At 49.4% G+C, this 16,917-nt stretch overlaps 3 protein-coding genes across 5 annotated transcripts in view; 2 read left to right on the top strand and 1 right to left on the bottom strand.

Annotated features, from left to right (window-relative positions):
• The window catches only part of TMEM114 (transmembrane protein 114), a 996,508-nt gene that overhangs the window by 211,734 nt on the left and 767,857 nt on the right, over positions 1 to 16,917 (bottom strand). The window lies entirely within an intron of this gene.
• The window catches only part of PMM2 (phosphomannomutase 2), a 278,683-nt gene that overhangs the window by 210,919 nt on the left and 50,847 nt on the right, over positions 1 to 16,917 (top strand). The gene's annotated exons all lie outside the window — the stretch shown is intronic.
• Positions 1 to 16,917, top strand: part of ABAT (4-aminobutyrate aminotransferase) — a 106,579-nt gene that overhangs the window by 86,060 nt on the left and 3,602 nt on the right. For all 3 annotated transcript variants that reach the window (XM_050774357.1, XM_050774359.1, XM_050774358.1), the window contains exons 8-15: positions 382 to 474; positions 1,474 to 1,536; positions 6,212 to 6,275; positions 6,878 to 7,026; positions 9,093 to 9,230; positions 11,216 to 11,383; positions 12,628 to 12,774; positions 15,326 to 15,437. In XM_050774357.1, coding sequence (XP_050630314.1) covers positions 382 to 474; positions 1,474 to 1,536; positions 6,212 to 6,275; positions 6,878 to 7,026; positions 9,093 to 9,230; positions 11,216 to 11,383; positions 12,628 to 12,774; positions 15,326 to 15,437 — 934 coding nt within the window. The remainder of the gene's footprint in view (positions 1 to 381; positions 475 to 1,473; positions 1,537 to 6,211; positions 6,276 to 6,877; positions 7,027 to 9,092; positions 9,231 to 11,215; positions 11,384 to 12,627; positions 12,775 to 15,325; positions 15,438 to 16,917) is intronic.

The raw sequence follows: 16,917 nt of genomic DNA, 5'->3' as shown, positions 1-16,917 counted from the left end.
AATATGAATATATGATAGGAGCCTTGCATATGTCATTCAATCCTGCCCTCACTTCTTGGTTTTAGTTACTACAAACAATTAAAGCCTTTGGGAACCTCCATGTCCCTCCTGGAACGTGTAGGTGTCTTAGACAGTGGCAGGTGCATCCGGAGAGGGCTTTTGCCCCCCTTCTTTCCTCTCTGCCAGCCTCAGGGCCTCCCTAGGCTTCTCCGCCACCCTTGGAAAATCCTGAGTCCACCCTCCCAGTCCGACACCTTCCAGGACAGCCCTGGTTCCGTCTATCCCTGGTATGGCCCCTGCGAAGATTCAGCTCCAGCCAGGGGAAGCCGGAGTACAGGAGTCATGATGAGCCTGGGCTCACGGCTGTTTCCCTCCCCACAGGTGGCTCCCAAAGGGATGTCCCAGCTCATCACCATGGCCTGCGGCTCCTGCTCCAATGAAAATGCCTTCAAGACCATCTTCATGTGGTACCGGGTGAGGTTTGGGGCTCGCACACACACAGGCTCCCCAGCACCTCGCCACACCTTCACTCCTTGTCTGACTGTTCTTTACAATGGGCTGGAATATTAGACGTCAGTACCAGGGTTAAAATACAGGGAGGGCCACTGCTGGATGGCACTTTCCAGACAGCCCAGTGGGGTATGGTGCAAAGGGCTGAGGCTTTGGCATCAAAACTATGCAATGTGGGCTGGGCCCAGTGGTTCATGCATGTAATCCCAACACTCTGAGAGGCAAAGGTGGGCGGATCACTTGAGTCCAGGAGCTTGAGACCAGCCTGGGCAACAGGACGAAACCCCATCTCTACCAAAAAAAAAATTCAAAAATTGGCCAGGCATGGTGGTGCATGCCTGTAGTCTCAACTATTCTGGAGGCTGAGGTGGAAGGATTGCTTGAGCCTGGGAGGTCAAGGCTGCAGTGAGCCATGGTTGTGCCACTGCATTTCAGCCTGGGTGACAGAGTGAGACCCTGTCTCAAAAAACAAACAAACAAACAAAAAAACTATGCAGTGTGACTACTTTATTTTATATTATTTAAACATTTATATTTAATCTTGTTTAAATATTCTAAACTGCAGAGACAGAGCCCCACTTTCTTGCCCAGCCTGGTCTCAAACTCTTGGCCTCAAGCAATCCTCCTGTCTTAGCCACCCAAAGTACTAGGATTACAGATTTGAGCCCGCACACCTGGCCTCCATTCTTCCTGGCAGAACATATACACTCTCAGCAGATCTTAATCCAACAGATCTAAATCGTTGCTGATGGTGCTTAATGCATTATGCATGTTAGTTTCTTTTGTTGCAAGCACAGCTGGTAGCCTCATGTTTCAGTACAGACCTGTAACAATTAATACGTGAGATCCACTCCTGAGAAAGCACTTTCTACTTGTCAGGACTGGATATTGGTTTGGTTGGAAAGTTGAAGCCCCGACTACCCCAGAGCATCTCTGAGATTTTGTTCTGTTCTATTGTTTCAGAGCAAGGAAAGAGGGCAGAGGGGCTTCTCCCAGGAGGAGCTGGAGACGTGCATGATTAACCAGGTGAGTGCAGCTGGGCTTGTACCACATACATCTGGGGAAGCTGCACAGCCCCTCCCGGGCTGTTGCCGGCTGGCTGGGCACCGTGGCTCATGCCTGTAATCCCAGCACTTTGGGAGGCCGAGGCAGGTGGATCACCTGAGGTCAGGAGTTCGAGACCAGCCTGGCCAACATGGTGAAACCCCATCTCTACTAAAAAGACAAAAATTACCTGGGCATGGTGGCACACGCATGTAATCCCAGCTACTTGGGAGGCTGAGACAGGAGAATCACTTGAACCCGGGAGGTGGAGGTTGCAGTGAGCCGAGATCACACCACTACACTCCAGCCTGGGTGACAGAATGAGACTCCTCTCAAAACAAAAAACCAAACAAGCGAAAACAAAAGGCTGGCTGCTGTGGTTCATGCCTGTAATACCTGCACTTTGGGAGGCGAAGGCAGGAGGATCACCTGAGGTCAGGAGTTCCAGACCAGCCTGGCCAACATGGCGAAACCCTGTCTCTACTAAAAATACAAAAATTAGCCAGGTGTGGTGGCAGGTGCTTGTAATCCCAGCCACTCAGGAGGCTGAGGCAGGAGAATTGCTTGAACCCAGGAGGCAGAGTTTGTAGTGAGCTCAGATCACACCACTGCACTCCAGCCTGGGCGACAGAGCAAGACTCCATCTCAAAACAAAACAAAACACAACAACAACAACAAAGGAAGGGCTCCCAAGGTGTTCCCAGTCTCAAGTCCATTTCCTGGGTATCAAGGCTGAGTGGAGGTTGGGCGCAGTGGCTCACACCTGTAATCCCGGCACTTTGGGAGTCCAAGGCAGGCGGATCACTTGAGGTCAGGAGTTCAGGACCAACCTGGCCAACATGGTGAAACCCTGTCGCTACTGAAAATACAAAAATTAGCCGAGCATGATGACACAAGCTTTTAGTCCCAGCTACTCGGGAGGCTGAGGCAGGAGAATCGCTTGAACCTGGGAGGCGGAGGTTGCAGTGAGCAGAGATTGAGCCACTGTACTTCCAGCCTGAGTGACAGAATGAGACCCCGTCTCAAAAAAAAAAAAAAGCTGAGTGGAGATCTCCTTGACCAGCCTTCACCAGTTTCTTAGGACGACTGTCTGAATTTGACAGGTCTCCAAAGGCCATTAACATATTTTCTAGAATAATCCAAATTGTCAGCAGGAATGTATACGCATGGGTGTTCACCCGCTTGGTGTTTACAGTAATAATAGTCAGAAAAGACTAGAAACCACCAATATTGGGGAAAGACTAATTAAATGTAGGGATTCGAAGTGGAACCAAGGAGACCACTGCTGGGGGTCAGAGGTGACCAGGGGCCACAGGGAAAACCAGGTGGGTGAGATTCCAAGCTCCCCACCCAGCTTTGTCCAGAACAGGCCTGGCCTCCTCTGTTTTGTGTATGAGGTCCCATTAAGATTTAGACCGAACGGTCTGCTGCTTTAGAAAAAAAACAAAAAGAAAATACTGTGTTATGATCACCTACAAACAAAGACAAAACAAAATAAGGCTGGGCATAGTGGCTTATGCACTTTTTAGTCCCAGCACTTTGGAAGGCCGAGGCAGGAGGATTGCTTGAGCCCAGGAGTTGGAGACCAACCTGGGCAACAAAGTGAGACTTTGGCTCAAAAAATTAAAAATTAAAAAAAAACAGGAGCCGCTGAACTTAATTACCCTCTGCTAACATTCTAATATTCTGCAGTAAAAATAGTTACTAAGGGTTTCTTTTGGCCTGGACGTGTTTGGTATAATTTTGTAAAAACAGTAGAATGTAAATTATATGGTCACTGGGCTCTCAAACATGTAAATGAATATACAGGAAAATACTAGATGGAATCCTGCCGGCATATTTACAATGGCTTGCCTCTGGGTGGTGAGACAGGGTTTTTTTTTTTTAAATGCTTTCTTAATATATATTTTTTCCTAACCACACCTCTTGCTAGCAAATGTATCTATACCTTTCTCCATATTCAAATAAACTTACATAAATTTACACTAAAAATTTTTCTTGTTTTTTTTCCTGGCCCTTTTTTTTTTTTAATGGACCTTATCCTATCTCTCATTCTCTTTCTCTTATTTATTTTTTTTCCTGAGACAGGGTCTCACTCTGGTCCCCAGACTGCAGTGCCGTGGTGTGATCACGGCTCAATGCAGCCTCGACCTCCAAGGCTCAAGCAGTCCTCCTGCCTCAGTGTCCTGAGTAGCTGGGACTACAGGCACCTGCCACCATACCCAGCTAATTGTTTTAAAATTTTTATAGAGGCAGAGTCTCACTATGTTGCCCAGGCTGGTCTCGAACTTCTGAGCTCAAGTAATCCTCCCACCTCGGCTTCCCAAAGTGCTGAGATTAGAGGTGTGAGCCACCGTGCCCAGCCTCCTACATCTTTCTCTAACTCTGCTTTTCCCACTCGATATCCATGGGCATCCTAGACCATCGACATTTTTGGATCTCACTCCTCATCATTCATGGCTGAATCCAAATATGCAAAACGATGTGTATATATTAATTACATGTACAATCAGAAGACAAATAAAAAAATGACAAGAGGCCAGGCACGGTGGCTTACACCTGTAATCCCAGCACTTTGGGAGGCCAAGGTGGGTGGATCACCTGAGGTCAGGAGTTCCAGACCAGCCTGGCCAACATGGCGAAACCCTGTCTCTACTAAAGATACAAAAATTAGCCGGACGTGGTGGCGGGTACCTATAATCCCAGCTATTTGGGAGGCTGAGGCAGCAGAATCACTTGAACCCAGGGGGAGCTGTGGTTGCAGTGAGCCAATATCACACCACTGCACTCCAGCCTGGTGACAGAGCAAGACTCCATCTTAAAAAAAACAAAACAAAAAAAAAAAAACACAAGAGGGTTTCTGGAAATTGTGGGAGGAGGAGGTCTTAGGGTTTTTTCCGGAGGTCTCAGGGAATTGGTGCTCAACCAACCTGAGACGATGCCAACCTCCTAGAGACTTGGGGGCCCCCACAGTTGCCTCTGAGGCACCTCCAGCAGTTCTGCCTGAGTCAGCGGGAAACATGTTGGGATTTCCTTGCTGGGTGGAGAGTCAGAAAACAATGCGAGGACTGGCAGCTGTGCCATTTGCTTGGGGCTGGGAAGGGATGGGGTGTCCATGCACCCCTCCTGAACCCAAGGCGCAGCTACCATAGGAGAGCACCCGGTGGGGGCTTCCCCTCGACCGCTTTCTAGCACACAGACCCCTTCCAAAGGCCTGGGGGGACGGTTCCTGCAAGGTGCCTGGCTCAGCCCCTTGCCTCAGGTCACCCTGGGAAGCCCCTGACACCTGCAGAGGCCTGAGTAGCAGGCAGCCAGGGGATGGGGAGGAAGTTGAAGAGCCTGTAGAACAGGGGCTGAAAACCCAGGAGTCCCCAGTGGCCAGAGGAAGGTAGGTAGTGGGTGCTGCTTGGTCACCTACAGTTACCACAGCAGGAAAATGGATCCAAACGGTGCAGCACTGGTGAGAAGCCAGAAGTTCAGGTTTTTGTTTTTTTTTTTTTTTTTTTTTTTTGAGACGGAGTCTTGCGCTGTCGCCCAGGCTGGAGTGCAGTGGTGCGATCTCGGCTCACTGCAAGCTCCGCCTCCCGGGTTCACGCCATTCTCCTGCCTCAGCCTCCCGAGTAGCTGGGACTACAGGCGCCCACAACCGCGCCCGGCTAATTTTTTGTATTTTTAGTAGAGACGGGGTTTCACCGTGGTCTCGATCTCCTGACCTTGTGATCTGCCCGCCTCGGCCTCCCAAAGTGCTGGGATTACAGGCGTGAGCCACCGCGCCCGGCCAGAAGTTCAGGTCTTTATGTGAAATTTCTTGATTTTAAATTTTGCAACTTTTTTTTGAGACAGAGTCTTGCTCTTGTTGACCAGGCTGGGGTGCAGTGGCGTGAACTCGGCTCACTGCAACCTCTGCCTCCCGGGTTCAAGCAATTCTCCTGTCTCAGCCTCCCAGGTAGCTGGGATTACAGGCCCCCACCATCATGCCTGGCTAATTTTTGTATTTTTAATAGAGACAGGGTTTCACCATGTTGGCCAGGCTGATCCCAAACTCCTGACCTCCAATGATCAGCCTGCCTCAGCCTCCCAAAGTGCTGGGATTATAGGCATGAGCCACTGCGCCCAGCCTAAATTTTGTGACTTAAAAAAAAAAAAAAAATGGGCCGGGCGCGGTGGCTCAAGCCTGTAATCCCAGCACTTTGGGAGCCCGAGGTGGGCGGATCATGAGGTCAGGAGATCGAGACCATCCCAGCTAACACAGTGAAACCCCGTCTCTACTAAAAAATACAAAAAAAAAAAACCCAAAAAACTAGCTGGGCGAGGTGGCGGGCACCTGTAGTCCCAGCTACTCGGGAGGCTGAGGCAGGAGAATGGCGTGAACCCGGGAGGCGGAGTTTGCAGTGAGCTGAGATCCGGCCACTGCACTCCAGTCTGGGCGACAGAGCAAGACTCCGTCTCAAAAAAAAAAAAAAAAAGTAAGTATGTATGCAAAATAAAACATGTGTTTCTTGGATATAGACCCCGGTGGTCCCATGTGTAACTTCCACCTGTGAAGGATTCCTGGTTCTTCTGATAGATTTCTGTGTCCCTCTGGACTTGCAGAGGCAACAATACAGTTCCCCCATCCTTACAACTGTGACTAATGACTGATATTTCTTGGTTTTAGGCCCCCGGCTGCCCTGACTACAGCATCCTCTCTTTCATGGGCGCGTTCCATGGGAGGACCATGGGTAAGGAGGGGACCAGTACGCTCCCAAGGTGGTGTTTAGAATAATAATAATAAGAGCAACAATCGCGGCGGCTGACATTGGCATTTTACACATATTGTCTCACCGATTCCACACAGTCCCCTGCAGAGTGGGGATTATTATTCCTGCGTTGCAGATGTGGGAATCAGGGTTTGGGAAGAGGAAGGATTGCCAAGGCTATTCAGTGACAGATCCGGGATTTGAACTATTGACTCTGTCTTCAAAGCCTGCGCTGCATCTGTGATTAATCGCAGTGCAAACACATACCCACTCACGCATGCCAATTAAGGGTTCAAGAGTTCCTCCTTCAGCTTCTGGATGAGAACTGGGGTTCAGTATCAAAACATCTCATGTACTCCCCTACTATGTAGGGAGTACTACTGAGTAGTAGGTACTCATCTCATGTACCTACTATGCACCCAGAAAAACTAAAATTTAAACGATAAAAAGAACTGGGGTTTCACAGGCAACAGGCCCCCCTGCTCATCTACAGCCGCACGCTGAAATGCGTATCATCTCCTTTGCAAAGAGTACTGCCTGCTTCCCCAAGCCAAGTGTTTGCTTTTCTGTTTTGCTCAACTCAGGTTGCTTAGCGACCACGCACTCCAAAGCCATTCACAAGATTGACATCCCTTCCTTTGACTGGCCCATCGCGCCGTTCCCACGGCTGAAATACCCTCTGGAAGAGTTCGTGAAAGAGAACCAACAGGAGGAGGCCCGCTGTCTGGAAGAGGTAACGCTCATACCCTCCGGATCCTCCCTAACCACCAGTCCCGTTGCTCTTGCCGCCCCAAGACTTGGCCCAGGAGAAGAGAAACAGATGAAGCATTTATCTGGGGACCTGTGCAGAGCTCCCCCAGGGGGAAGTAGGGACACAGAGGCCTTGCGTCCCAAATATTCCATATTGGGAGAGTTCATGAGACTCTGTCACAGCATCCATCACCCGACTCTGATACCAATTTCTGTATCACTTAAGTTTCTTGGAAGACAAGCATCAATGACTCTAAAGTAAGAGAAAATAGATCTGTTGAAAGAATATGAGGGCCGGGCGCAGTGGCTCTGCCTGTAATCCCAGCACTTTGGGAGGCTGAGATGGGCGGATCACCTGAGGTCGGGAGTTCGAGACCAGCCTGGCTAACATGGAGAAACCCCATCTCTACTAAAAATACAAAATTAGCCAGGCATGGTGGTGCATGCCTGTAATCCCAGCTACTCCAGAGGCCAAAGCAGGAGAATCACTTGAACCCGGGAGGTGATGGCTGCCGTGAGCTGAGATCACACTATTGCACTCCAGCCTGGGCAACAAGAGTGAAACTCCATCTAAAAAAAAAAAAAGGAAAGAAAAAGAAAACAAAGAAAAGTATCTCAGAGCTTCCTTGGGGTGACTGGTGGAGACCTAGGTCAAAATCATATCACCCAAACAGAGGCTTTTCCTTAGCTGTACATAACAAAGAAAGATTTTACTTGTTAGTCTATCTAGGTGTACGGTTTGGGGTTTTTCTTTTCTTTTTTTTTTTTTTGAGACAGAGTTTCACTCTGTCACCCAGGCTGGAGTGCAGTGGCACGAGATCTCGGCTCACTGCAACCTCTGCCTCCTGGGTTCAAGTGATTCGCGTGCCTCAGCCACTGGAGTAGCTGGGATTACAGGCATGCGCCACCATGCCCAACTAATCTTTGTATTTTTAGTAGAGATGAGGTTTCATGGTAGCCAGGCTGGTCTGGAACTCCTGACCTCAAGAGATCTGCCCGCCTTAGCTTCTCAAAGTGCTGGGATTACAGGTGTGAGCCACCGTGCCCGGCCTCTTTCTTTTTAATGAAGACACGATCTTGCTCTGTTGCACAGGCTGGAATGCAGTGATGTGGTCATAGCTCACTGTGATCTCACAGTCCTGGTTCAAGGGGTCCTCCCACCTCAGCCTCTCAGATAGCTGAGACTACAGGCACGCAGCCACCATGCCCAGCTAATTTTTAAATGTTTTGCAGAGATGAATCACACGATGTTGCACAGGCTGGTCTCAAACTCCTGGCCTCAAGCTATCCTTCCTGCCTCAACCTCCGAGAGTGCTGGGATTGCAGGTGTGAACCAACACACCTGGCCTTTAGAACAGTTTTTTAACCAAGGATACATTTCCGATTCTGCTCCAAAAGGATTCTCACACCAATAATAGCAATGATACTATAAGAATAGGAACAATATTAATCAATAATAATATAGTCATGCTAATCGTAATAGTAGGGGCCACCACTTTTTGTGTGCCAGACTCTGTGCTGTATTTTCTCTCTGTGTGTGTGTGTGTGTGTGTGTGTGTGTGTGTGTGTGAGAGTGCTCTCACCTTTATTTCTCTCAATATACCCGTGATATAGCTATTTCCCACATAACAAGGTTAAGTGACAGGTGCATGTTCCATGTAAAACAGAGGCAGAACCACAGCTAAAACATCTAGCTCAGCAATCGACTCATAGTGCTACATTTTCTCATTCAGTCCTCTCCACAACCCTGGAAGGTGGATTCTGTCTGTGTGCCCATACAATACATCAGGAAAGTGAGGCTTCTGAAGGCTAAATTACTTGCCCCAAGTTATTAGTTTGTATCCACCCAGGTGCTAGCACCAATCTCAAGGAGGATACATTCCCATCCACACACATAGCTTCTACAGAGGCTTCACTGGTCTTAGGAGATGCACACACACACACATTTCCAATAAAACTGCACGGGGCTCATTGGACCCCAGATTCCCACCCACGGATACTGGTCACAAGCCTCTGCCAGCGGTGGTGACTTGCCCCTTTGGGATCCAGGTGGAGGATCTGATTGTGAAATATCGGAAAAAGAAGAAGACGGTGGCCGGGATCATCGTGGAGCCCATCCAGTCTGAGGGTGGAGACAACCATGCGTCCGATGACTTCTTTCGGAAGCTGAGAGACATTGCCAGGAAGGTCAGTGGACGGGGCTGAGGTTGGATGGAGCCATAGGGCTTTCTGGGTTGAGTTCCCAGATTAAAGGGCTAGCAGCACCTCTGCTTTGGAGTTCCTGTCAACCTCCAGACTTGCAGAGGCTGTCTGTCAGCACCAGGGGTGGAGAAGTTGGGGTTGGCGGAAGAATGGGGATTCTTCCCTGAAACTACACACACACACATACACACACACACACACACACACACATACATATATATAATTTTTTTTTTTTTTTTTTTTGAGACAGAGTCTTACTCTGTCCCCAGGCTGGAGTGCAGTGGTGCGATCTCAGCTCACTGCAACCTCCACCTCCCAGGTTCAAGCGATTCTCCCACTTCAGCCTTCCAAGTAGCCGGGACTACAGGTGCACGCCACCATACCCAACTAATTTTTGTATTTCTAGTAGAGATGAGGTTTCACCATGTTGGCCAGGCTGGTCTGGAACTCCTGACCTTAGGTGATCTGCCCACCTCGGCCTCCCAAAGTGTTGGGATTACAGGCCTGAGCCACCACACTTGGCCTTAAAATCTTTTTAAAATATCTTTATGGATACATAATAGTTGCAATGCATAATGATCAAATCTGGGTAATTGGATATCCATCACCTAAAACATTTATCATCTCTTTGTATTGGGAATATTCCAAATCCACTCCTAGTTATTTTGAAATATACAATAAATTATTAACTATAATCACCCTATTGTGCTACTGGACACTAGATCTTATTCTTCTATCTAACTGTACTTTTGTATCCATTAACCAACCCCTATTTATCTCTACCTCCCCATTAGCCTTGCCAGCCTCTGATAGCCATCATTCTACTCTCTTTCTTCATAAGGGAAATGTTTTTAGTCCCCACATAAGTGAGAACCTGCAACATTTGCCAATGTCTGGCTTATGTCTCTTAACATAATGTCCTGTAGTTCCATCCACGTCATTGCTAATGACATAATTTCATTCTTTTTACGGCTGAATAGTATTCCATTGTGTATATGTACCCTATTTTCTTTTTCTTTCTTTTTTTTTTTTGAGATAGTCTCACTCTGTTGCCCAGGCTGGAGTGCAGCGGCACGATTTTGGCTCACTGTAACCTCCGCCTCCTGGGTGCAAGCGATTCTTCTGCCTCAGCCTCATGAGTAGCTGGGATTTCAGGTGTGCGCCACCATGCCCGGCTAATTTTTGTATTTTTAATAGAGACGGGGTTTGCCATGTTGGCCAGGCTGGTCTCAAACTCCTGACCTCAGGTGATCTGCCTGCCTCAGCCTCCCAAAGTGCTGGAATTACAGGCGTGAGCCACTGCACCTGGCCGATTGTGTATATGTACCATATTTACTTTATCCATTCATCTGTTGATGGACAGATTGATTCTGTATCTTGGCTATTGTGAACAGTGCTGCAGTAAACATGGGGGTGCAGGTATCTCTTTGATACACTGATTTCCTTTCTTTACGTTTTGTGTTTGTTTTAATGTCTTGTGCATATGTAACTGGCAATCAAACCGATAAGTTCACAGATAAAAGTTGTAAGACATGAGTTGACTTAACACAGACGCCGAGTTCGAAATAGCCCTGGTGACAAGCAGAGCACGGCAGCTGAATTCTGAGAAGCACAGTCAAGGCCTCCCTGTTGGACACAGCTCCCTCTGACGAGGTTGAGACCCGAGACCGAAGCCAGATGGCATACCGGTCTGTGTTGGTGCAGGGAGTATTTAATGTTCTGGATTTTTTTTTGGTCCAGCTTAGCAGTTTTAGGAAACACTCAGATACAGCTCTTGTTGGAACTGCTCAGCTTAAGTGTTTCGATTAGTTTTTCTGTGCACAGCGCAAGACCATGGGGCTGGTTTGCTGTTCAGAAAACAAGCACGACATGTGTGGACCCAGGGTTTGGCAGGTGGTTGGCTATAGAGGGCATGAGTTTCTGGCCTCCCACGGGTGTTTATTTCTCCCTCCTCTCTCTTCTCCGGCCAGCATGGCTGCGCCTTCTTGGTGGATGAGGTCCAGACCGGAGGTGGCTGCACAGGCAAGTTCTGGGCCCATGAGCACTGGGGCTTGGATGACCCAGCAGACGTGATGACCTTCAGCAAGAAGATGATGATTGGGGGCTTCTTCCACAAGGAGGAGTTCAGGCCCAATGCTGTGAGTTGGATTCAGCCTTCTCTCTACATCAAGGGCAGAGAAGGGAGCGTCCTCTTCTCCTAACTGTTCCTTTCTCACCATCGAGGAGCTGGGTGGGCACCTACTGGGTCGCAGGTTTTCTAAGGCCCAGTTCTTATCAATGCAATTAGCAGTGGTGTGCCCTCCCAGCTCTCTCTGTGAGGCTGACTCTGGAACAGTCCACCATCAGCCTTCTCCTGATTTCTCTCTGTGTGCACACACAATAATATCATTGACAGCTGCCGCAGCAGACTGAGCATTTGCTGTGTGCCTAGTTCTAAGTATTTCTCATACACTTTTAATCCTGAGAACAACCTAACCAAGTAGGTGTTATTTTTATCCTCATTTTAGTAATGAGGAATCAGGCACAGAGAGGTTAAGTCATTTGTCAAAGGTCACACAGCCTGTTAAGTGACAAAGCCAGGACTCCAACCCAGAGTCCATACTCTTACCCACTACACTGTGTACTGCCATGTGTGCATACAGAGTCACACACACACACACACACACACACACAGCCATCAGGGGCCAATGTCCTTTCACCATTCCTACATGTAGTTTCCACCCTCAAGGTTGCCTCATGGTCCAAAATGGCTTCTGGTGCTCCAGCCGTCACATCTCAATTCTAGACAGTAGGAAAGTAAAGGAAGGGAAGGACAAAGTGGCCCCCTTCTTTCTTTAGCAGCCTTCCTAGAAATCTCACATAACACGTCTATTTCCAATACTTGACTAAAACCCAGTCACGTGGCCACTTCTAGCCATAAGGGACGCTGGGAAGGGTGTTTTGGTTGGCTACATGGCCACCCTGAATCGTTCATGGAGGGGCCAAGTGGGTGATCTTTGAGGGTCACTGCCGGCAGTCCAGTCCCAACTCCACCTATAAGTCACATTTGCCTTGGACAAATCACTTAGCCTCCCAGAACCTCTGCTTCCTCCTCTATAAAATGAGGGTTATAGGAGTTAAGGAACCAACTGTCTTGGTTTCCTGGGACTGAGGGATTTCCCAGGGCATGGGACGATTTGATCTCCCCTTAGCAGTTCCTACCTGCAGGGCTGCTGTTGGAAGAATTCCGTGAGATTGGGTGTGTTCTCCCGCTAGCCTCTGGCAGACGCCCACTAGGTTAGTTTCTCTCCTGTTCGAGAGAGGAGGAGGGGTGCCTGGGGGAAGTGACCCCTGCAGGGTGTGCATATGCATGAACCCTTCCAACACCCCTTCCTCGTTCCAGCCTTACCGGATCTTCAACACCTGGCTGGGGGACCCGTCCAAGAACCTACTGCTGGCTGAGGTCATCAACATCATCAAGCGGGAGGACCTGCTAAATAACGCAGCCCATGCCGGGAAGGTCCTGCTCACGGGATTGCTGGACCTCCAGGTACCACCCCCTCCCCTGCCTAGCCCCCACCACCCACGGCTCCCTGCAGCCTCCAGGGCAATACTGAAGCTCTTCAGCATGGCGTTGCACCTGCTGTTCCAGCAATTCACAATGGGCTGTGCTGCTCCTAGCCTCCGGGGCTTTGCACGTGCTGTGTCCTCTGCAGGGAATGCCTCTCCATCCCTCCATCCCATTCCAACCCGTTCCTGAACTCCTAGTTTTGTTTTTTTGATTTTTTTAATATTGAGACATGGTCTAGCTATGTTGGCCAGTCTGGCCTTGAACTCCTGGCCTCAAGCAATCCTCCCACCTCAGCCTCCCAAAGTGCTGGGCAGCGCCTGCCGGCACTGGTTATCTTTTTTATTTATTTAATTTATTTGTTTTTTAATTTATTTTTCAAGACCAAGTCTTGTTCTGTCACCCAGGCTGGAGTGCAGTGGAGCAATCTCAGCTCACTGCAACTGCCGCCTCCTGGGTTCAAGAGATTCTCTGGCCTCAGCCTCCCGAGTAGCTGGGATTACAGGCATGTGCCATTATGCCCTAATTTTGTTGTATTTTGAGTAGAGATGGGGTTTCACCATGTTGGCCAGGCTGGTCTCAAACTCCTGACCTCAGGTAATCTGCTCGCCTCAGCCTCCCAAAGTGTTGGGATTACAAGAATGGGCTACTGCGCCCGGCCCTGGTTATCTTTTGACACCAAATTCAGACATCCCTCCTTTATGAAGCCCCCAAGCACTCCTTCTCTCACCCCCTCTGATGTGTTCATTATTCCCTCCTCTGTGCAACCTGTTGCATACTTACCACTCATCAGCACTGCTGTCCACTGCTGGGACTGGATTACTCTCCACCCTCAAGGTTTCATCATGGGCCAAAATGGCTCCTGGAGCTCCAGCCATCACATCTCAATTCCAGGCAATAGGAAGGAAAAAGAAGGGAAGGACAGAGTGGCCCCCTTCTTGTCTTTAGCAGCCTTCCCAGAAATCTCACATAACACCTCCAACACTTGACAAAGAGCTGGTCACGTGGTCACTCCTAACCGCAAGGAGGTGTGTGGATGTGTGTGTGTGTCAGTGTGGCACACAGGCCTGAAGGGGTGTATAAATGGAAGAGACATTATTCTGAACCTCCCCAGGGCCATACTGTGATGGGAGAGGGAGGGGTGTGTTCAAACTGCCAGCTCCCCAGCAATCGACAAGTGCAGGGCACATGCTAGAATAAGTGCTGGAAGGACTTCTGAGCCTCAGTTTCCTCATCTGTGTAGACCAAAGTGGGCCCTTCTTCACTGGCAGGGGATTCAAGGGTGTGCCCACTACCAGGCACAGGGGTTCATGCCTGTAACCCCAGCACTTAGGGGGGCAAAAGCAGGAGGATTGCCTTCAGCCCTACTGAGTTCAAGACCAGCCTGGGCAACATAGTGAGACCCCGTCCTCCACAAAAAGAAAGAAAAAAATTGTGTATGTGTGTAACACAGTGCCTGGCCCTGTCACCCCTAGAACAGGACCGGGTCTCCAGTTTCTACTAAGGAGCTGCTGTGAAATAAGACTTGCTCCCCCAACTCAGCCCCCAGTACCCTGAAATTATTTGGGGTTTTCCAAGCCCTTGTTTGCTGTCCTTCACATGGACAGTGGAGAGTAAGGTGAAATCAAGGTCCTCCAGACTAGGCATCTGCATTTGCCTCCTTGTCTGCTATAAGAAATCACCACAAACTGCGTGGGTTAAAACAAGAATTTATGCTCTCACAGTTCGGAGGGCAGGGTCTGAAATCAAGGTTTCAGCAGAGTTGGCTCCTTCTGGAGGCTCTGGGGAAGAATCTGATCCATGCCCCTCTCCACCTTCTCATGGCTGCCAGGAATCCTTCATGATCCTTGACCTATGGAGGCTTCACTCTGCTTCCGGGATCACTTGGCTTTCTCCCCACTGCGCCTGTGTCTGTCTCCAAATTGTCTTCTTTTTATAAAGATACCAGTCATTGAGCCGGGCGCAGTGGCTCACGCCTGTAATCCCAGCACTTCGGGAGGCCAAGGCAGGTAGATCACTTGAGATCAGGAGTTCGAGACCAGCCTGGCCAACATTGTGAAACCCCGTCTCTACTAAAAAAAAAAAAAATCAGCCAGAGGTAGTGGCAGGTGCCTGTAATCCCAGCTACTCAGGAGGCTGAGGCACAAGAATCTTCGGACCCGGGAGGTGGAGGTTGCGGTGAGCCGAGATCGTGCCACTGCACGATCAACACCATTTAAATCCTTCAGTTTACAGCAGGGGAAACAGAGGTACTTGAGTCGCCCAAGGTTATGCAGTGAGAAAGAGACAACGCTGGGCTTCATTATTGTTGTTGGTGGTGTTTTTTTTTCCCTCGACACAACACAGATGTGAACAGCTGGGCTTTGAACCCAGGCCTGAGTGTCACCAGAGCTCTTAACCCCCTGGAGGTCCTGCCAGTCCATGCAGAGGCCAAGGCTGGACCATGGAAGGCCTTTGACGAAGCACAGCCATGAAGCCCAGCTGGTACACGGGTGATGGGCTTTGATGCTGGCCTTGTCTCCCCCCACTGCAGGCCCGGTACCCCCAGTTCATCAGCAGGGTGAGAGGACGAGGCACCTTTTGCTCCTTCGATACTCCCGATGATTCCGTACGGAATAAGCTCATTTTAACTGCCAGAAACAAAGGTAAGGGGCCAGGAGTGGCTGCTGAGTTTCATCAGCGTCCAGTATATCCTGCTGTAGCTGCAAAATGTTGCTAGGTACTCAGCAATATTCTGCGTGGGGGGCAGGTGGTATACAGGTCTGAAAATAGCCTGAATGCTGCTTCTCCAGAGAACATTATGAATGGGATTTCTTTACCCATTTATTTACTCAACAAGTGTTCGCTGAGGTGGTTAGTTGTAAGTGGACACTAGAGACAGTTACAGTGATGATGAAGACCATCAGAGCCCCTCCCTTCAGGAAGCATGCAGTCTAGCAGGAAGGCGTGGCTTTACACATGGCATTTCACAAACAATCCATTGCAATTTTAAGTCCTGGGAAGGGGAAAACGCGGCTAAGAGAGCAAATAGCTGCAGCAGTTGGTGAGGCTAGGAAATCAGGGAAGGCTTCCTTGAGGAAGTAGCGTTTTACCCTGAGTCTTGATGAACAGGGATTGGCCGGGTGAAGGTAAGGAAGAGCATTCTGGGCAGAGGGAAGGGTGCATGCCATGGCCTGAGGTGGGATGGAGCTTACAGAGGTGGTAAAAGGGAAAGAAGGGGGCATGAAGGTGAACGGATGGGAGGGGACGAAGCTGGGGGAGGAGAGGCAAGGCCTGGGTCACATGGGCCTGCAGATCCGGCTTAGCACTTGAGATTTCACCCTAGGAGCTACGGGAAGCCACTGAGGACAGTGTGGCAGGGGTAAGGGCAGATGCTGTGGTGAGATCAGAGCACGTACTCTATGTCAGGCACATTGTCAGGTCTTCTTCCTGTGCCATCTTATAGAATCCTTGCAGCAGCCTCGGAAGGGCAGGGATAATCAACCTCCATTTTAAAAATGAGAAAACGTGGTGTCAAAGGCATAAACAGGCTGGGTGCAGTGGCTCACGCCTGTAATCCCAGCACTTTGGAAGGCCAAGGTGGGCAGATCAGCTGAAGTCAGGAGTTCGAGACCAATCTGGCCAACATGGCAAAACCTCATCTCTACTAAAAATACAAAAATTAGTTGGCTATGGTGGCAGGAGCCTGTAATCCCAGCTACTTGGGAGACTGAGGCAGGAGAATTGCTTGAACCTGGGAGGTGCAGGTTGCAGTGAGCGAGATCGTGCCACTGCACCCCAACCTGGGTGACACAGCGAGACTCCATCTCTTAAAAAAAAAAAAAAGCATACACAACCTCGACAAGGAAAGGACACCAGCTGTAACCGGTGCAGTCACCCTTTAGAATAAGCAGAGCCTGTTCCTCCTCCGTGATAGCTCAACACCCCGCATGTGCTTCCGACTCAGCCTGTGCTTTTGCAACTTATCTGCTTACTTATTTTCTTTCCCCACCCCTCCATGACTTTCTAGAAGGCAAGGACTTTATCTTGGGATCTCTCTATCACCAGACCTAGTCCAGGGGCAGCAAAGCAGGCACTCAAAGGAGAGAGGGAGGGTGGAGGGAAGGAAAGGAAGAAGAGAATGAT

Source organism: Macaca thibetana, chromosome 20, assembly GCF_024542745.1.
Source record: "Macaca thibetana thibetana isolate TM-01 chromosome 20, ASM2454274v1, whole genome shotgun sequence".
Classification (NCBI taxonomy): Eukaryota; Metazoa; Chordata; class Mammalia; order Primates; family Cercopithecidae; genus Macaca; species Macaca thibetana.
This window is presented reverse-complemented; position numbering and strand designations above follow the sequence as displayed.